At 36.7% G+C, this 22070-nt stretch overlaps 1 protein-coding gene across 7 annotated transcripts in view; it reads right to left on the bottom strand.

Annotated features, from left to right (window-relative positions):
- Positions 1 to 5707: 5707 nt before the first annotated feature.
- LOC128240363 (uncharacterized phosphotransferase YvkC-like) overlaps positions 5708 to 22070 on the bottom strand; it is a 97735-nt gene continuing 81372 nt past the window's right edge. For 5 of the 7 annotated variants that reach the window (XM_052956991.1, XM_052956999.1, XM_052957028.1 and 2 more), the window contains 5 exons: positions 21228 to 21276; positions 18605 to 18681; positions 17748 to 17850; positions 15816 to 15890; positions 5708 to 9807 (listed from right to left, as the gene is read on the bottom strand). In XM_052956991.1, coding sequence (XP_052812951.1) covers positions 9743 to 9807; positions 15816 to 15890; positions 17748 to 17850; positions 18605 to 18681; positions 21228 to 21276 — 369 coding nt within the window. In that variant the 3' untranslated portion in view covers positions 5708 to 9742. Of the gene's footprint in view, positions 9808 to 15815; positions 15891 to 17747; positions 18449 to 18604; positions 18682 to 21227; positions 21277 to 22070 lie in introns of those variants that run through there. The other 2 variants (XR_008262164.1, XR_008262166.1) reach the window with 2 other exon arrangements.

Raw genomic sequence — 22070 nt, 5'->3', positions numbered from 1 at the left:
AGGGCACTCTTGCAAGTGCATGGTCCTTGGAACTGTATGATACTGGGACTGCATGCAGGGTCACTCTGGAAAGTGCAAGGCTTATGTGGCAACTGTGTCATCCTGAGATAGCATGCAAGGTCATTCTGGCAAGTGCAAGGCTACTCTGGCAACTGTGGGGTCCTGAGGTGGCCTGAAAGGCGATTAAACCAAGTGCAAGGCTACTCTGGCAACTGTATGATCCTGAGGTGGCCTTCAAGGTGATTTTCACAAGGGCAAGGCTAATCTGGCAACTGCGTGATCCTAACACTGCCTGCAAGGTCATTCAGGCAATTGGAGGATTACTATGTCAACTGTGTGATCATCAGACTGCCTGCAAGGTCATTCAGGCAAGTGCAAGTGCAAGGCTACTTTGTCAACTGTATTGCCATCAGACTGCCTGCAAGGTCATCCAGGCAAGTGGAGGGTTACTCTGTCAAATGTATGGTCATCAGACTGCCTGCAAGGTCATTCTGGCAAGTTGAAGGCTTCTCTGACAACTGTGTGGTCATCAGACTGCCTGCATGGTCATTCTGACAAGTCCAACGGTACTCTGGTAACTGTATGGTCATCAGACTGCCTGCAAGGTCATTCTGACAAGTTCAAGGCAACTCTGGCAACTATGCAGTCATCAGACTGCCTGCAATGTCATTCTGACAAGTGCAAGGCTAATCTGGCAACTGTGTGGTTATCTGACTGCCTGCAATGTCATTCTGAAAAGTGCATGGGTACTCTGACAACTGTGTGGTCATCAGACTGCCTGCAAGGTCATTCTGGCAAGTGGAAAACTACTCTGTCAACTGTGTGGTCTAACACTGCCTGCAAGGTCATTCTGGCATGTGGAAAGATACTCTGTCAACTGTGTGGTCCTAACACTGCCTGCAAGGTCATTCTGACAAGTGGAGGGCTTTTCTGTCAATTGTGTGATCCTAACACTGACTGCAAGGTCATTCTGACAAGTGGAGGGCTATTCTGGCAACTGTGTGGTCCTAACACTGCCTGCAGGGTCATTCTGACAAGTGGAGGGCTTCTCTGTCAATTGTGTGGTCCTAACACTGACTGCAAAGTCATTCTGACAAGAGGAGGGCTATTCTGGCAACTGTGTGGTCCTAACACTGCCTGCAGGGCCATTATGACAAGTGCAAGGCTACTTTGGAAACTGTGTGGTCCTAACACTGCCTGTAAGGTCATTCTGACAAATGCAAGGCTACTCTAGCAACTGTGTGGTTCTCACACTGCCTGCTATGTTATTCTGATAAGTGCATGGCTACTCTGTCAATTGTGTGGTCCTAACACTGCCTGCAAAGTCATTATGACAAGTGCAAGGCTACTCTGTCAACTGTGTGGTCCTAACACTATCTGCAAGGTCATTCTGGCAAGTGGAAGGCTACTCTCTCAACTGTGTGGTCCTGCCAGTAATGGCAAGCGGAGGGCTACTCTGTCAACTGCGTGGTCCTAACACTGCCTGCAAGGTCATTCTGGCAAGTGGAAGGCTACTCTCTCAACTGAGTGGTCCTGCCATTCTGGCAATTGGAGGGCTACTCTGTCAACTGTGTGGTCCTAACACTGCCTGTAAGGCCATTCTGGCAAGTGGAGGGCTACGTTGTCAATTGTGTGGTCCTAACACTGCATGTAAGGCCATTCTGGCAATTGGAGGGCTACTCTCTCAACTGTGTGGTCCTAACACTGCCTGTAAGGTCTTTCTGACAAGTGGATGGCTACTCTGTCAACTGTGTGGTCCAAACACTGCCTGTAAGGCCATTCTGGTAAGTGGAGGGCTACTCTGTCAACTGTGTGGTCCTAACACTGCCTGCTAGGCCATTCTGGAAAGTGGAAAGCTACTCTGTCAACTGTATGGTCATCAGACTGCCTGCAAGGTCATTCTGACAAGTGCAAGGCTACTCTGTCAACTGCGTGGTCCTAGCACTGCCTATAAGGCCATTCTGGAAAGTGGAGGGCTACTCTGCCAACTGTGTGGTCATTAGACTGCATGCAAGGTCATTCTGACAAGTGCAAGGCTACTCTGGCAACTGTGTGGTCCTAACACTGCCTTTAAGGTCATTCTGGCAAATGGAGGGCTCTTCTAGCAATTGTGTGGTCCTAACACTGCCTGCAATGTCATTATGACAACTGTGTGGTCCTAACACTGCCTATAAGGCCATTCTGGAAAGTGGAGGGCTACTCTGTCAACTGTGTGGTCATTAGACTGCCTGCAAGGTCATTCTGACAAGTGCAAAGCTACTCTGGCAACTGCGTGGTCCTAACACTGCCTGCAAGGTCATTCTGACAACTGTGTGGTCCTAACACTCCCTATAAGGCCATTCTGGAAAGTGGAGGGCTACTCTGTCAACTGTGTGGTCATTAGACTGCCTGCAAGCTCATTCTGACAAGTGTAAGGCTACTCTGTCAACTGTGTGGTCCTAACACTGCCTGCAAGGTCATTCTGACAAGTGCAAGGCTACTCTGGCAACTGTGTGGTCCTAACACTGCCTGCAAGGTCATTCTGGCAAGTGGAGGGCTATTCTAGAAACTGTGTGGTCCTAACACAGCCCGCAAGGTCATTTTGGCAAGTGCAAGGTTACTCTAGCAACTGTATGGTCATGAGATGGCATGCAAGGTCAACACACATAATTTATTTCAAAGCAAGACACTTTAGACAGGTATGTACTGTATATTCAAAATGTGACTTGTGAAATGCATTTTGGTATTGAATATTAATCATCATTAGAATAAATTAAAAAGAAATAAACAAAGCTGTATATTAAACTGGATTAAACATGTACCATCCATGAAATTGTAAATGAAATCTGAGTAACACAAAATGTTCTTCAGGCAGAACTACTCAGAAAAAAATCACAATGTACATGTTTATCATAGAAATTCACATCTAGAAATTCACATCTACTCTGGAGATTAAAAGTTGCATAAAAATCAAAAGAAAGTGGAATCAATATATTGTGTTTATGAACTGTGTTAACAACTTGACCTTAAAATGAATGAAAACATAATGACATGAAGACATTATACGATAGTGAGACTACATCATATGGAACAGTTGGTATGGAAGATATCCAACCTCAAGTGAGAGTTAGTGCCCCTTGAAATAAATACGCCATTTGTAACTAATTATTGTACAAGCCAGCAGCTAAATTAAACAGGGCTTCAAACATTAAATCATAGGTATATGTAAGGGCCTAGAATTGTATTTCTTGCTACATCTTTACATATTGATATTATGTGTATTCTATGCAATATCCGACCTAGTCAATTCTGCAATGTTAACAATTTAAGGTTTTCAATGTGTTGACTGATTTTCTGTATTTTGTATTTCAGACGTTGTTCCTTGTGATGAATAAATACTACAAATAGAACAAGTTCTTATTTAGACATGTCACAAAAAAGTACAGCTCCCCCTGAAAGGCCTTGTAGGACAGATAGCACTTAGGTCTAGGCCGATATGGACAGACAGCCTTTACTATTTCACTTTTTTTCATGACAACCTTCCCATGCAGTTTGGAAATATTGATCACTAACAATTTTATTCAGTATGTGCATGAAGGTGATAAGTCACTGCAAGATGGAGTGGATGTGAACTTGTGTCTGTAGTACTTTTAAATGTGATTGTTGGGAGTTATTGAACATGTTTGTAAAATCTTCATGTAAGATAAAATAATTTTTGCAAGGATTCAATTGTTTAATGAAAACCTAGTATAGAAGAAATGACATGAACAAATTAAACGTTTATGATAAAGAGAATAAAGAAACAAAATAACAATCACTGGACAATTTTAAGTGAATGATGTAGGTAAATGGCTTTATCATGTTTATCATTTTGAAATCCTGGTATCCATTATTAAAAGGGGTTCAGCTTGTGGTCATGACCAACCTCTGCCATTGCCAAGTATAATGTTCCTGGGGCCGGGCATTCTTCAAATATTGATTGGAAATGGATTTTCAGCTCAAGGTGGCCACGACCTTAACCTTTGACCCACTGACCTCAAAATCAATATGGTTCGTCTACTGGTCATGACAAACTTGCCTACCAAGATTGAGGTACCTGGGAACACTTCTTGATTAGGAACAGATTTTTATCTCAAGGTCACCATAACCTTGAACTTTAACCAACTGATTTAAAAATCAAAAGGTTTAATTTACTGGTGATGACCAACCTGCATACCAAGTTTGTGGTCCCTGGTCCCTTTGTACTTCAGTTTTTGATCAAGAACTGGTATTAAGCTCAAGATCACTATGACCTTGACCTTTGACCCTTAGCCTAAAATAAATAGGCTTCATCCTCTGGTCATGACCAACCTGAAACAAAGTTTGAAGTCCCTGGGCCCCAGTACCATCCTGTCTGATAATTATTAGGTCCCTGGCCGCAGTTTTATTCAGTTATTGATCTGAAACAGATTTTCAGCTCAATGTCACCACCATATTGACCCACTGACCTTAAAATCAGTAAGGTTCATCTGCTGGACCAACCTTTCTACCAAGTTTGAGGTCCCCAGTCCTAAGCAATTTGCATGTTATTGATCTGAAACAGTGGGAACAGACAGACAGATGGACATACCGTTTGATAACTATATGCCACCTTTTTGGGTGCATAAAAAAAAATATAATACAAATACAATTATTAGAGATAAGATTTTTTCATTGTTGTGTTTTTGTTTTGCTTACAAGCAAATAACTCAAATTACTAGAGTTGATCATTACTTTAAGTCAAATGGTGACATGTGGATCACGGTGAACCTGCATGGTAATTTTATTAAAAATCCTATTTTGAATGGTCAAGATACAGTCTGAACAAGGATCATTTCAACATTTGGACTCTAACCTTGACTTTGCCATACAGCATACATGCCATATTTCTGAGAGGCTTCCCAGGGGATTTTGGTCTGAATTCCAGGGGATTTTGATATTACACCAGGGGATTTTTACGCAACGAAAATTTGCGCAATATCTGCATTTATAATATAAGAATAAATACAGAAATACATTCAAATTACAGTAATATTTGGACTAAGTCATTATGGTCCTTCATGGTATTTCACACTCATAATATTATTGATGGTTTCCACTGTCAACCTTAAGCAAGTTTTGATTTTTTTTTTTAATTTTTTTTAAATTCCAGGGGATATGGATCCCCCGGCGGGGGACCAGGGGGTGGGTCGAAATTCCGGGGGATTTCCCCCCCGCCGGGGGATATGGCATGTATGATACAGACCTAGGTCTTATGCATGACACACCACCTAATCATGGTGAACCTTCATGGTATTTTATTTGAAAATCCTTTGATCCTAAAATGCATGGTCATGATTCAGCCCGGACAAATTTAGTGTTCAAACATGCACATACAGGAACCGCCAGTGTGACAACTATGGGCTCAACAAAAACCACCAGACACTTTTTCACTGAAACAATAATAGATGCCTCCTCCTATTATGTTGTCCCATTCTGTTCCATGACATTAGTGTCGTGAGATAAGGAGTGGATTGTGGGTGTTATGTCAATGTATTATGAAAATCATTGAAGACTTGCAGCAGAAACGGTGTGGATATGACAGTTTAATAAACGGAAAATTTTTAGTTATTTAAATTCATGGTGAATTTAATTACTTTATGCTTTTGGTAGTTATGTTATCACGGTTGTCAGTAATGTTGAGGTTGGAATTTAGAAACAAATCAAAATGAGACTTTTTAGTATTTATTGAAGTGAATCAAACAATTTGTTTCATGATTTTTGTTGTGGTACACAGCAGACTTGAAACCTCTGTCTCCAACATTTGACATTGAACTATGACCTTGACCTGGTCCACCTGGAACATGGTTTCTGAATGTTGTCTCACTGCAGTGACCAAAATGGATCTATAAAAAATAATTGGAAAAAACAACAAAATATTCTTTACCCTGTTAAAGTAAATACAATCTGGAAATGTTGAGACATGATAAAAACAAAAAAAATATTTGTTAAAGAACCAAAGGTCAACAACTACAATAAACATAAATAAAATCAAATAGCAAACAATAAATTGATAAATATCATCTTTCTTTGGCTACAAATGTATATACAATGAAACTGTGATTGCTCAAGAACTGGAGTTCGGTCAATGTCAAGGCTTTGTCCCGACAATTATTCCTTCTATTTTCATATTAAATATACTAACCATGAATCAAACCTTAAATGAGTCGAGGACTTGAGCACCATTGCCGGTCCCAAATACACAAATCATGGTCAAAACCTTATGATTACCTCGAGGTCATAATTTCCCGGAAGAGATTTCCAAAATAAACCAGCAATTGCCAGGTGTTAAAAATTTCGCAAGTTGTAAAAACTGCATAGACAGAGGAAGTTTGATAAGGTGTGAAGAACTGATTGTCACCATCTACACCTGACCGCTAAATTACTTATAAGGGCATTTGAGAAGATAATTGACAGATATTAATGATTAGAATTTAATTGTGTGAAATGTAAATGAGTAATAAACATATGAATAAACCCCTACCATAACTGTCCAACATCGAATACTCTGAAATAAATTGATATAATGATTCATCAGTTCCGCAAGACAGACAAGATGTGCCAATTATCCATCCTTGATTTTGTGAAACTTAAAACAGACTAATGCCATAATATGCACTGTAATATCCAATGTTGCTTGTAAATGTGCTTTTTTGATAAAAATAAACTTTGCTAGTTATTCACTGTTTACTATTTTCTTCTTTTACATTGACACATTTAGTAAAAGATGCACTATTACTCCCAAATAAGATTTACCACAATTAATACTTTTGTTTTAATATTACCGTAAATGACTGGGTATTAGACGCACTTTTTTCCCTCAGATTTTGATGCAAAAAAATGCCTGCGTATAATACCCAGTAACAATTTTTTGAACTTTTTTTCTGAGGTCAATTTCAAGCCGAGAGTTTGTTTAGATTTATGTAGAAAGGGATGTTACTCGCGTCATATTGATCGAGTATATACGGGTTAAAACGGCAGTTGAAGATCGGGATACGGTATATCGTAAGACGTTTATAATTTCAACAAAAATATTTTTCGATTAAAGTTACCGTAATTCACCTAAGAGTTCGGACACTCTAAATATTTGGACACCCATAATTATTCCCAAAATAATTTATTTTTGCGTACCTAATTTTCGGACACCCAAAGGACATCAATCATAACTTTCATAGTTACCAAGTTTCACAGACGAAGATTATTGATTTTTATCTTTACAATGCCTGGCTAGATTACCTAACCGTATACACCACTGTGACAATTTAATTAGTTACTACCCATCCTAAACGATGTATTGCCTGTTGAAAAGGAAGTGTGATATATTAATTTGAGGATTAAACAAACAACAAGGGCAATCAAGGGATTAAGAAAACATCGACATGGCATGTTTGTAAAACGATCTGCCAATAAGCTTTCAAACTTGTACCACACTTATAGACTCTATGAAGCAATAATCGTACAGTTATACATTAATCCTGCATAGCAATGTCCATGCTCGCCACGAGATCCTCGTGGGTATGACTGTAAGTTATGTGACGTCACACAGTGTGACTCTTTGATCTGAAGCCGATAGAATGTGTTTATTCAGTTCAGTGCATGTATAAAATGGTGTTTTAATTAACTTCATGAAGGATTTACACTTATAGGCGTAATAAATAAGTTTATGACCATTGAATACTACGGATAAATTAATAAGTGGTAAAAAGCAAACATGAAGAAAAAAGGCAGGTTAAACAAACATGGAAATAAAGTGTAAAAATTATAATTTTCTATGTATTCGGAGAGCGAAAAAAATAATTAATTTATGGTGTCCGAACTCTTGTGAATTACGGTATTCAATATTATTTTGAATAATAAATTGAATTAAACAATAATCAAACTTACATATAAAAAAGCAAAGATGGGCACTGTCAAAATATTTTTTGCATAACATAACTTTTCATTCTCGACAGTATGGTTGTATGTTTTAAAGATAACCATCGCCATTTTCACGAAAAAAATTTTTTTTGTCACTGTCAACAAACATGGTGGCTGAAAATGCCGGACGATTTTGACATTTTTTCTATGCGTCTTTTAACCAAAAACATAGATTAAAAGTTTTTTTCTCGGATTTTTCACAGATTTTTTTCCCTGCGTCTAATACCCCCTATCGTCTTATACCCAGTCATTTACGGTACAAAAAGAATGAATAAATGTCAAAAACAATGTTTATTATAAAGGATACTGAGTTTAATTTGAAAGAAATGAGCATGTAACACGGTATTTCTACCTTCTGAGACAACAGTAAATCTTTAAGCACTCGCCAATCATTTAATATTTATGGGATTTCTGCTATACAATACACGGTTACAATCTTGTTATCATTAATTAATATTTTCCATAAAAGCATCATTTGGCAAGTAGTTAAAGATTTATCAGTCAAAAATGATGTTTGATATGCATGTGTATGTATTAATTTTGAATAAGAGTGTCACTTTAATTAGTAAAGGACAGTCTTTGAACATATCAGTGATTTTCAAATTATTGACGCTGAAGTAAACAATCGGTATGACCACATTAAACTTTAAAAATGCATTGTAAGACATAACGGACTAAAATGGAAACATGGGTTGTTCAAAACATCGGATCACTCGAGGTTTTAGCTCGGGCCCCAGCATCCTTGAGGAATCACAGTTTTACTGTATATACTGTTAAATATGCAAAACTAAACACTCTCAAATGAATTTTGTTTAAAAAAAAATACATAAAAACAATAATCATTAATTTAAACATGTAAATAAATATTGAAATGTTACAAAACTAAACACTGAGTATTTTTAATATGTTTCCTAGCCCTGGCATATTGAATGAAAGTTATCTGGTAATCCAAAATAATAAAATCAGACACTTATAAGTCTTGATTAGATAAATCTGAATACATGTACAAAGTACAGTAGAACAGGTTGTTTTATAAATCTTATTGCTCACAACCACATGCTTGTCCTTTACTTTGTTCCATCAGTGTATACAGCTCAATCTGTCCAATGTTAAAACCTACACAGGTTATGTTCAGTCTGTGACATTTATATAGTAATCTCATGGCTCATAACTATTTGTAAGTGATTAAGTTGTTCCCGTCTGTGTATAACACCGTTGGTCCCATCTAGTGGTTAAGTAGTTCTAGTCTGTGTATAACACCGTTGGTCCCATCTAGTGGTTAAGTAGTTCTAGTCTGTGTATAACACTGTTGGTCCCATCTAGTGGTTAAGTAGTTCTAGTCTGTGTATAACACTGTTGGTCCCATCTAGTGGTTAAGTAGTTCTAGTCTGTGTATAACACTGTTGGTCCCATCTAGTGGTTAAGTAGTTCTAGTCTGTGTATAACACTGTTGGTCCCATCTAGTGGTTAAGTTGCTCTTGTCTGTGTATAGCACCGTGAGTCCTATCTAGTGGTTAAGTTGCTCTAGTCTGTGTATAGCACCGTTGGTCCCATCTAGTGGTTAAGTTGTTCTAGTCTGTGTATAGCACCGTTGGTCCCATCTAGTGGTTAAGTTGTTCTAGTCTGTGTATAACACTGTTGGTCCCATCTAGTGGTTAAGTTGTTCTAGTCTGTGTATAGCACCGTTGGTCCCATCTAGTGGTTAAGTTGTTCTAGTCTGTGTATAGCACCGTTGGTCCCATCTAGTGGTTAAGTTGTTCTAGTCTGTGTATAGCACCGTGAGTCCTATCTAGTGGTTAAGTTGTTCTAGTCTGTGTATAGCACCGTTGGTCCCATCTAGATGAACATAATCTCCTGAAAGAATATATATCTTTAGTTTAGGTACCGGTAATACTATTGTTTTTGTGCTGGATTGTGAAGACAGCTATAAGCTCAAATGTAGTTGTCTGTTGAGTTCATTTGCTGGGTTGAAAACAAGACTGGTATTTTTAATTTTGACCAACAAATTCCCCCAGGACTTGGCTTGACTTAAACCCATGAGCTATGGCAATAGACAGACACTTGCACCAGTAGACAAATCTCACCCTCTTGAATGCAATCTGAAAAACACTGCATGTATTCAAAACACCCATCAAAATATACGGTATTGAACACCATAGAAAGTTGGCACAATAAAAAATTCAACAAGAACACAAATGTCCTTATATGTCGCTTTGGCACAAAAGCAAGGGCCATTATTTTGTCCATCCACCATAGTGTGCTTCAAAGTTATGAGTTCCACAACTTCATAACATCAAACACCTTCCTGAAAGATCTTATGGTGGATGAATAATAAATTTCAAGTTATGAGCAAGACAAGTTCAACAAGTCTAAAAATATATTTTTTCTAATTCAAGGGCCAAAACTGTGGTGTACTATGTACAGTGAGTAACAAAACACAACTTCATGGCCTTAAATAGATAGATAGATTTATTTCAACATAAAATGTACAATTTACATGGCAATTTTAAAATTAAGACATACAGGTGTTAAACAAACTGTATGAGTTAATACAGCCATGTCAATCAACATTACATGTTAAGGATATCACAAAAAAGAGTTTAAATAAAACTCTTATTTCCATTGTGGTCCTTAAAATATAGTACTGTGTGACATAGGAAGACTTAAAACAAAATATACTTAATTATCACAGTGTGGTTATCAAGGAAAGACATTGAATTGCATAAATAAATAAATTAAATAGCTAAAATGATGGAACAATATGCGGCTTTGACAAAACATTGTAAATAGAGTGACAAAGTAACAATATTAACTAAAGCTTTATCAGATAAAAATATATGGATATCACAGATGAATATTGCCATGAAAAAACTGACCTGTAAAACTAACTATGTAATTAAAATATCTATCTTTATGCATGACAGTTTAAAAAATTATAAGAAATAAATGAACTTATATTAAAATTGCATTAAAAGGAAAGCAAATACAGTAATTAAACCGAACTTAAAAGTAGTTCCTTGACCTTGCTTTTAAAGGAAGAAATAGATTTGGCATCCCTCACATTCTGTGGTAGACTGTTCCAAAGATTACAACCATTAAAAGCAAAAGATTTGCCACCAAAGCCTTTGACCTTAGGAATTGCAAACCTCTTGCATTCCGACATTAAATTATTTGTACCATCGACCTTAACTCTGAACCTGGTAGGATATTTATGAACTTCATTGATGGGGGTAAACTGTTCCCTTAAATAGAGAGGGGAAAGTTTGGAGTTGATTTTATATACATGACATAATGTTATTTGATTCGTTCTACCTACAACTGGCAACCACTGTAAACATAAAAAATGCTCTTTACCAATATGTGACCTAGGTTGTAAGTTCAACACAAATCTCATTAACTTATTTTGTGTGAGGCCAAAAAAAAAAATAGGTTCGTTTCCGGTCTCCTTCCCAAAAAAAAGAGGGTAGGTAGGTAGGCATTTTTTTTTTTTTTTTTTTTTTTTTTTTTTTGGGGGGGGGAAGTGATCTAGAATAGAAGGCGGCTGACTTTTATTCAAAAATAACCATATTAACTGCGTATGAGACAATTTTAAAAGGTACTAAAGCATAAAATGTAAATACAAGTCCATTCATTCATTAAGAACTGTATAATGTGTATTAATTATAATGTATAGATATACATTTTCTAGAATATAAATGCATGTATTGTTGAACATGTTTGTCTGTATGACAGATGTCGAAAAAGAGTGCCTCAGATTTGTCAATTTTTCATATTTACCAATTTCACATTTGTGCTATAATGCTATTCTTATATTTGATAGAATATTAAAATTCTAAAACTCTCCTGAAAACTTTGGGAGAAGTGACTTCTCCCTTCAGTCAATTTAGGGAGAAGTGGGGAGACTTTAAGGAGAAGTGATACTTTCGTAACACCTGATACAAAAACTATGCCATAACACACACCTCAGTTTATATTCACATTCAAACTGATTGCTATAACTATATAAAATGTTCATAAAAAATGTATCATTTTTGGCTCAGCAAAAGTGTATGTGTCAATGTCACATAGTTTATCTCCAAATAGCATCTAAAAATGAAACAAAAACCAAGACAGCTAAGGATTTGAAACAATCAAAATGACTAATAAATGACCTGTCAATATAGTAGAGGGACGAATCTTATTTTGGTACGTTCGGGATAGGGTACGAATGTCACATTCAGCTATACTGTTATATACTTGTCTCTGGCTAAATAATATGCTGACATTTAAGAACCAAATGACATTTAAATCACTGTCCTTGATGAAAACTTTACCAATACATAATGGGAGGTTGAGAAATTAACTCGGAAAATTGTTCTGACAAAATGGCGATCTCGCCGATATTTTTGACATCGTAAACAGGAGAAAAATACTGTAAGTATTAAAACTCTACATAAAGCAAAAAAAATAATATGTTTTTGTGTTTACAAATCAATTTTTTATCATGAACATTTCACGAAAACCAATTAAATATTTGGTGATACGTCATGTTTTTGATTTTCTTAGCGCCACCTTGCCGATGTCCCGAGATGGCTATGACCGTCTGCTTCAAAAACATCAATGTTTAAAATGTCTGGCATTGTTTGTTCAATACATATAACAATTACTTTTTAACTTCATCAATGCTTGACACGATTTTTCATAATTATGTCGCCTTTTCTATCTCATTTTAATGAACGTATATCATATTATCAGGTTCTTCTCAATGTACATTCTGATTGGTTAACTTTCAATAGCTCCGCCTACCGGCGATGTTTTGGTAATTGGATGACACGGCCCAATTATCGGATTAGGGGATTACCCTATGGCTAATTGCGATGTTTTGACTAATGGGACAGTGGCCAAATACTCGCTGATTGACAGATTTACAATGTGTTAAAATTTCGGCGAGGTCAATGTCGCTTTGATGACACAAATGGGCGATTTATTTGTTTTATTTATCATCAAAGGCAGCTCTGTCAATGAAAAGGGCACAGCGGGGCGTTTGAAAAGGCAGCAGGGCGCCATAAAAGGGCAGCGGGGCGCCCCGCCACGCTAATTATGCTTAGCTGGAGCACTGTGACCAAAGATAAGAAAATTAACGGAAAGAAAGTACCGAAAAGTACTAAATATGCGCGCAGTTAACTTTTACACCAATAAAAAGTATAGGGTCGGCGCGGAAATAAGAGGGTCGGTCGGGCGACCGGAAACAGACCTATTTTTTTTTTTGGCCTGACTTGCAATTTATTCTTTAAATCTTGTGTCAAACTGTTATACCAAGCAGATGATGCATAGTCAAAGTGACATTGTATAAGAGAGGTAACCAGAAGTTTCTTTGTATGTAGGGTGAGGAATTTACTTTTACGGTACAGGAATTTTAACCTTGCATTTGATTTTCTAATAATAGACCTTGCCATAGACTCAAAGGACAAGTGTTGATCAATAGTTACTCCAAGATATTTAACTGAAGTCGTTGATTCAATAGGTTGGCCATTACATTGAATATCAAGTTTGGACTGGGATTTCAACTGTTGCTGGGACCCAAATAGAATAGACTCTGTCTTTCCAAGATGCAGGGAAAGTTTATTGCAGATGAGCCACTGACTAACAATATTTAGGTCATTACTTAACAGGTTTTCTATTTCCATTTTACTTTTACCTGACACAAGAATTGCTGAGTCATCTGCATAAAGGAGTAACTTATTTTCGACAACAGCAGACATGTCATTTACATAGATAAGAAAAAGAAGTGGCCCTTAAATTGACCCTTGGGGCACACCACAGGAAATAGTTGTTGAGGAGGAGTATTTACCAGAAATTTCAACTAACTGACTTCTATCAGACAAGTAGGAGGTAAACCAGTTAATGGACATTTCATTGAGACCCATCGCTTTTAGTTTATTCAATAAAATAGAGTGATTTACTGTATCGAAAGCCTTCTGCAGATCTATGAGGACCATGCCAACATAGTGTCCCTTGTCCATCTGAAAGCGAATATAATCTGTGAGATGAATCAGACAGGTATCAGTTGAAAATCCTTGTCTAAATCCAGACTGATACTCGTATAATAAACTATTTTGGACTAGGTATTCTTCTAATTGATCATAGATAACCCGCTCGAAAACTTTAGAGACAATGCTCAAGATTGAGACAGGGCGATAATTTCCAACATCAGTCTTATCATTCTTTTTGTACAGCGGGACTACACGAGCAGACTTAAGATCATCAGGGACCACACCCTGTATTACGGAAAGGTTAACTATGCGAGATATGGGGCCAGCAATGATTGAAGCCGAGTCCTTAACAAAACGAAAGGGTATGCCATCTAGGCCTGTAGCTTTTTTAGGACTGAGACTATTCAAGTATTTATATACTTTCTTCTCTGTAGTAATTGAGAATGAAAAACTGTTGGGTTTAACCCCTTTCGAAGAATAAAAATTCGATACAAAACTTGAACCAAACCTGTTGACAATAGTTGGCAATTTGCTCACAAGTTTATCGACAACAGAGGTGTAAAATGAATTGAATTGTTCTGCCACCTTAAGTTTGTCAAAACAAATGTTGCCATCGATATTTAAGCCAATGTTATTTGAACACTGCATATTTTTACCAGGCAGACCTAAGTTTTTCAAACTTTTCCACAGAGACTTAGAGTCATTTTTATTGCTCTCAAGTGAAGATTTAAAAAAGTTCCTTTTCGCATTCATAATTAAATAGCTGGCCTTGTTTCTCAGAGACTTAAAATGGTTAAAATTTTCATCAGTTCTACAGTTTCTAAAATTATAGAAAGCTTTATCTCGAGCCTTAATACATTCCAAGATGTCAGAATCAATCCACTCTTCAGTTCTTTGTTTTAAGCGTACTTTTTTTACAGGGGCAATAGAGTCCAATGTAGAGACATATTTTTAAAATTATTCCAAGCAATATTAATATCATCACAAAATAAAACTGGTGACCAATCTAATCCCAAGAAAGATTGCTGAAAACTTTCTTTTGAGTAGTATTTTAAGGAACAAATTTTAACATTGTTGTGTTTGCCAAAGAATTCATGTGAAACTTTTCTGGTGCCAAATGTCAGCATTTGGTCACTTACAGAAAAGTCTATTACACCACTTTGTGAAATCTTCTCCGGATCTGATACTAAAATCAAATCAATCGTTGTAGACGATGTTGAAGTTATCCTTGTAAAATCAGTTATCACTTGTTTTAGACTAAACATATCACACACATATTTTAATTTGTTGAGAAGTGGACATCTAGCACTAGAAGACATGTCTGTATTAAAATCACCTAAAATAATAGTCTCAGATGTATTTAAAGAAGAACATGATATAAACATAACAACATTCCTTCCCACCTCGTAATATGACACGAGGTGAAATAACTTGTAGTTTTGATTGACACAAGTCAAGAAATGCCAATTTTTGTTTAATCAATTATATGTGTAGAAGCAAACAAAACCCTAGGTACACAAATTCATCTCATGAAGAACATTCATGACTCTAGGTAAATAATTTTGGAGTTTTTATTGACACATGTCCAGACGTGTAAATTTTTGCTAATTAATGGGCCATTTCTCTCGTTATACTTAGTACAGTGTGGAAAAACACCACCACCTTAATAACATTCCATCTATGTTTCTTGACTCTAGGTAAAATAGTTTTGAGTTTTGAATGACAAAAGTTTGCATAATACTTATGGACGGACGCAGGCACAAACGGGCAAGGGCAATTCCAAATGCCCCCCCATTTTAGCAGGGGCATGAAAATGTGATGCAGTTTAAAGAGAACAGTTTGAGCATTTTTTATTATCAAGGTTTTTCCTTCCAAATAATCCATAATTACCTGAGTGGAAGGCATGTGTGGCATCAGGTACATTAACAACACATGGGAGACCATACTCTCTGGCCACAACCGCACCTAGGAAAGAGAAAATAATATTCACTTAATTAGTTGGTTTTTCTGTTATATTGTTTTCAACGTATTGCCTTTTTTTATAAATAAATGTTAAACATTGATATTAAAATTAAGATTCTATAACTTAGTAGTCAGATTTTTAGTTTCTTATTGCTTTCACAAGTTCAGTGGTCATTAAACTTTCAAGAAACTCAGTCAGAATATTTCTCAAAATATATTTAGGACCAGTGTGAATATGGGTCATCTCAGATTAAAAAGATAGGTAACTAGGTCAAATCAAGACAAAGATTGGGTTCAGAGTTTGTTCAATCATCATGAAATTCAGATAATTATGACTTATGTGAATATTGGTCAACTATGGTTAAAAACAAGTTCACTGAGTCTAATACTAAGACAATTTTTTTGTTAAAGTTTCTTTTTCCCTTCAAAAAATATAAAAGCAATTACCTATCTTCAAGAAACTCAATCAGAATATTTCTCAGCATGATAATTAGGAGTAGTGTAAACATGGGTCATTTACAGTCAAAAACTAGGTCAAAACAGTGTGAAGTTGGGTCATCTTACAGTAAAAAACTAGGTCAAAACAGTGTGAAATTGGGTCATCTACGGTCAAAAACTAGGTCGGAACAGTGTGAAGTTGGGTCATCTACAGTAAAAAAAACTAGGTCGGAACAGTGTGAAGTTGGGTCTTCTACAATAAAAAACTATGTCTGAACAGTGTGAAGTTTGGTCATCTACAGTCAAAAACTAGGTTGGAACACAGTGTGAAGTTGGGTCATCTACAGTCAAAACCTAGATCGGAACAGTGTGAAGTTGGGTCATCTACAGTCAAAAACTAGGTCAAAACAGTGTGAATTTGGGTCATCTATAGTCAAAAACTAGGTTGCAAAAGTGTGAAGTTGGGTCATTTACAGTCAAAAACTAGGTCGGAACAGTGTGAAGTTGGGTCATATACAGTCAAAAACTAGGTCCGAACAGTGTAAACTTGGGTCAGTTACAATAAAAAACTATGTCGGAACAGTGTGAAGTTGGGTCATCTACAGTCAAAAACTAGGTTGGAACAGTGTAAACTTGGGTCATCTACAGTCAAAAACTAAGTCCAAACAGTGTGAAATTGGGTCATCTACTGTCAAAAACTAGGTCGGAACAGTGTGAAGTTGGGTCATCTACAGTCAAAAACTAGGTCGGAACAGTGTGAAGTTGGGTCATCTACAGTCAAAAACTAGGTTGGAACAGTGTAAACTTGGGTCATCTACAGTCAAAAACTAAGTCCAAACAGTGTGAAATTGGGTCATCTACTGTCAAAAACTAGGTCAGAACAGTGTGAAGTTGGGTCATCTACAGTCAAAAACTAGGTCGGAACAGTGTAAACTTGGGTCATCTACAGTCAAAAACTAGGTCCAAACAGTGTGAAATTGGGTCATCTACTGTCAAAAACTAGGTCGGAAGAGTGTGAAGTCGGGTCATCTACAGTCAAAAACTAGATCGGAACAGTGTGAAGTTGGGTCAGCAGCATTTACTTTTCCTTTTTAAACATATATCTTGCTGCAAAATTGTATTTGTCAAAAATATAAATTATACATTAATGCGGTTTACCCTTTGTTATTTTAATCATTTATATGCATTTGCTTTTGACATACCTTTATCAAAATCAAGGTGCAAACTTTCATCTTAGGTTATTAATAAGTTGTACTAAAGATCTGTAGGGGGTTAGCTGAAAATAAATCTAATCTCTTCTTAAGTAAAAGTCACTTCAATATTGTCATTTGCATTAAATTGAACTTTTGCATTTAAAAAGGTTTCAGCAAAATTAAGAAAACATTTATTCAAATAAATAGGTAACCAGTCAGTTGTCCTTACCATGAGAAACCAGTCCACCAAGCTCTGTAGCCAGTCCAGCGATAAGCGGGAAATATGGTGACCAGCCCACGTCTGTATAACTCACTATCAACACGTCACCTTTCTAATAAAAATGGAAAGTTTTTAAATACCAACTATGAACAAGTAAATTGTTACTTTATAATTTCTTGTTAGTAGATTCATTAGTCTAGATCTTCATCCATAAACAAACTATTTTTTTCATCTTGTTACATAATTGACTTCTTTAATATACCAGTGATTAAAATTTTGAGACTAAAATAGTACACTTCAACAAACCGTCTCCGTGGCCTAGTCGTTAAGCTCTGTGGCCTAGTGGTTAAGCGTCAGCCTACGGAGCGGGAGGTCATGGGTTCGATCCCTGGCCGCGTCATACCAAAAGACGTTAAAAATTGGTACAAGTAGCTCCCTTGCCTGGCGCTCAGCATTTAAAGGGTAGTGCTTGGAAAAGTGGTGTACTCAGTACTGGTTTAACCCAGGAAAGTTGTACCCCGTGTATTGGTGCTTTACACCGAGCACGTAAAAGAACCAAGGGGTCTCTTCGAAAAAGAGCTAGGGTATCGCACCCGGACTTCCTTGTATCCCACCACTGTCTCTTCAGCGTGCTGTCCCTTCAGCAAAAACAAAGGACCCCGTTGGAAATAAGTGCTTGCACTTTCACGGGTTATCCTTGACCACAAGGTCTAAAGAAAAACATACATACATACATACAAATAGTGTTACTGTAGTCAGTGTATCCCTTTTTTATTATACCGGGTATTCAAACATGTACTTGACTTTTTCAAGATTAGAAGAAGCAGCTACATGGTGCTGATGTTATTAAAAATCTTCTGCAATACCTCGATCTGATCAGCATCGTGTAGAGACTTGACGACCCTGGCCCGCCCTTGAACACTACCTTGGCTCACAGGCATACCTTCACATGTTGTAACACAATGGCAATCATTTCAATGTGACATACACATATAGGTAAATGTCTTAAATTGAACTAAAAGTTATGTTACTTGATAGTCTGATACCCCTGATGATATTGATAAGTTTAGATTTATTAGATTTATTATGTACCGGTACAATGACTATGTATGAAAGTGTGGCTTGCATGCCAAAATACAACCATACTAGAAAGCTGCACCCAACATTTTATACAAACTGTTCGAATGTAAAAAATTCCACAAACTAGAGATCGCTTTTTTGAAAAAGCGCTTGTCTCCACCATTGTGTGGTCATAGGTGTGAACAAATCAATGATGGACTTGAAAATTGAACTTATGGAATGGATATGAACAAACATACGGGTCATCTACTGGGCATGACCAACCTGCATAACAAGTATGAAGTTCCTGGCTCCAAGTGTTCTTAAGTTATTGAGCAGAAAGAAGTGTGACAGACGGACTGGTGACCAACAAATTGTGCTGACCTAAAGGTGACTGTGACCTTGACCTACTGAACTTAAAATCAAAATCATACCAAGTATGAAGCTCCTGGGCCCAAGTGTTCTTTAGTTATTTTGCGGAAACCGTTATTTTACCGCAAGGTCACCATGACTTTTGACCTACTGGCCTGAAAATCAATAGGGATCGTCTACTAGTCATTACCTGGACTGACAGACTAAGACTGACAGACTAAGACTGACTGACTGACTGACTGACTGACTGACTGACTGACTGACTGACTGACTGACTGACTGACTGACTGACTGACTGACTGACTGACTGACTGACAGGACAAAACAATATGTCTCCCCCATTCATTGGGGAAGACATAATTCCATTGAATCCATCAATAGTCTACATGCTTTAAAGGGGCAACATTCGCTGCCTCGGCAGCGAGGAAATGGGGAGTGGCTTAAATTACTGTAAATTCCCTCAGCTATGTACCTGTCTGTTAAACTCAGTGTTATATCTTTAGCACACACAAGAGAAATGTAAACAAACAGGGCTGATCAGAGCAGACGATGTATTTCCCCACACTACAACCTTCTATATGAAATAAAGGTGACCAGGCCATCTTTAACGGATGTTTCCTTTGAAATGATAATTTTCTTGTTCCTGACTGGCATTTTGTTATTTCGACTAAATCTTTCTTCTGTATGCGACATCCCTCTCAAATGTTTAGAATCAACATTCTCATTCCAGTCCAAAATAGCAAGGTTTATTCTCCGTCTGGAATCCAAAACTTATTATTTTGTCAACATACAATAATAATGCTTTTTTGAATGCATCCACAACCCTAGTACAAATTAACCTTATTGTAAACGAGTTCAGCAAGAAAACAATTCAGATAGTGTTGACACCTTTAATTGGTAATTAAATGTCACTGGCTGGAATCTGGTTTGTGTATTGATAACTGGAAATCAAATGCACATTTTGAGTCAAAAAGGAGGGAATTAAAACAATTATACATGAACATTTGTAAGACATGGAACGAGGTACTGCCTTCCTTTAAAATAATAACTTTGGGCAGAATAAGAAGACTCAAAATATGGAACAAAATAATCAGGACAAAGATATATATATATATATAGTTTACATGACTGAAGAACAATAGGAGATATTCACTTTACCTGGCTGGGATATAAACATTTGTAATGATGACAAAGTTTTTGATAGAAAAGCGAAGGAGCAACTAACATTTCAGCAATTAGGTTCATAAATTATTTTTTTAAATGACAAGTATGAAAACAATGTTACATATTTAAACCTGGGAAAGATTCACCAGACTTATTAATTACGTAAAGCTTGAAAAGGAAAAAGTGTTAATATCATAGAAAACAATTAGACTAAAATGTAGCATATGAAGCTGATGATATCTATCCATAATTTTGGCATATGCAGGTGGAATAAAAACTTATCAAGGTTAATGTTCACTTTTGTTACTACAGTATTTGATAGTGAGGCATGTGGTCTGCTACAAGCAAGCTGCTAGGGATGTAAACACCAGCATGTGGTAATGTTTACAACAGAGAGTTCATAACCCCCAGAACACCAATTAGCCACTCCCCCGGCAAATTCAAATTTTCAATCTGACAGTTAGATTTTTTCTCAAAGTCATGTTTCTAGTAATGTTTCAAAAACAAATTAAGGATTTTTATTTGTTTAACCTTCATTCTACATGCCTGCAAAGTTTCATGTCTCAGCTTTTTGTAAGCATTGCATAAATTTGGAAAAAGTGTTCCTGATGTGAAACATGCATAAAATTATACAAAAGCTTGCCACCTGGAGGTTTATATAGTCCTGTTGCCCCTTTAACTTTAGTATATCTACCAGCGATTAAGCATGATAGTGGATTGCATACAAACTTTAACAATCGTTTTTTAGTCCGAAAGGTAACTTTGTAATTAACTCAAAGTTTTCAAAGTTACATTCTGTATCCTAATTGTCTAATCTTCCCAAGGAATTTGGTAAAGTTATACTTCAATAGCATGAATGGCTACTCAATCAGTGTTTTATCTTTGTTTACTTACCTTTCAAAGTAAATGTTGGCTTCCTCTCCTCCTCCTCCTGGACTTGTATCTGAAATACATACACCACATTAGGAGTAAAAAGGACTTATGGTTTTTAGAATTACTAATTAAAGTAAATCATTGTACTCAAAGAAGAGAAAAGGGCATGCTTGCATAGTGCTGCAGCATAATGTTCATATATATACATGTATATATATCGAGAGAGAGAGAGAGAGAGAGAGAGAGAGAGAGAGAGAGAGAGAGAGAGAGAGAGAGAGAGAGAGAGAGAGAAAGAGAGAGAGAGGATATTTGTTGATTTCAGTGTAAGATCGTATTTTATTTCACAAGTGTCAGAGAAAAATATATTTTCAGGAGTGATGAAGCAACGAATGAAAATATCAACAAATTTTCTGTTTCTCTAATGCTTATTTTCCGACTGTTATAAGTACTTAAATAAAGTTTTCTAAATACCCCTTTTTTGAAAAGAGTGTTTTCTGTGCCGCTACCTGTGAGTGCCCCTCATGCAGAATTATAGCTGATGATGTAGCTGTCAATTTTCTATTTCAGGTTCGTGGAGAAAAAGTTCTCTGATTTGAAAATTTGAAGTCGAACATGATTGCAAAACATTTGCGGATAATCATTGGATAAAAACATTTTTTTCTAGTTTTAGAGCTTTTTTCATGATACATGGGTATTCATCCCTCACTGTCAGAGAACAGTCTGATTCACTCAGAGATGGGTTGTTTAGTGAATAGTGAAGACTATGCAAGGTTGTTGACAATTTTTGTGGCGTGGGTGGGATAAAAAATCATCAGTTAACCTGTTAATTAATGAGTGAATTTTTGGAAAGTTTGTATTACTATG

Source organism: Mya arenaria, chromosome 1 (assembly GCF_026914265.1).
Source record: "Mya arenaria isolate MELC-2E11 chromosome 1, ASM2691426v1".
Classification (NCBI taxonomy): Eukaryota; Metazoa; Mollusca; class Bivalvia; order Myida; family Myidae; genus Mya; species Mya arenaria.
The sequence above is the reverse complement of the archived record's forward strand: the minus strand, read 5'-3'. Positions and strand labels throughout refer to the sequence as shown.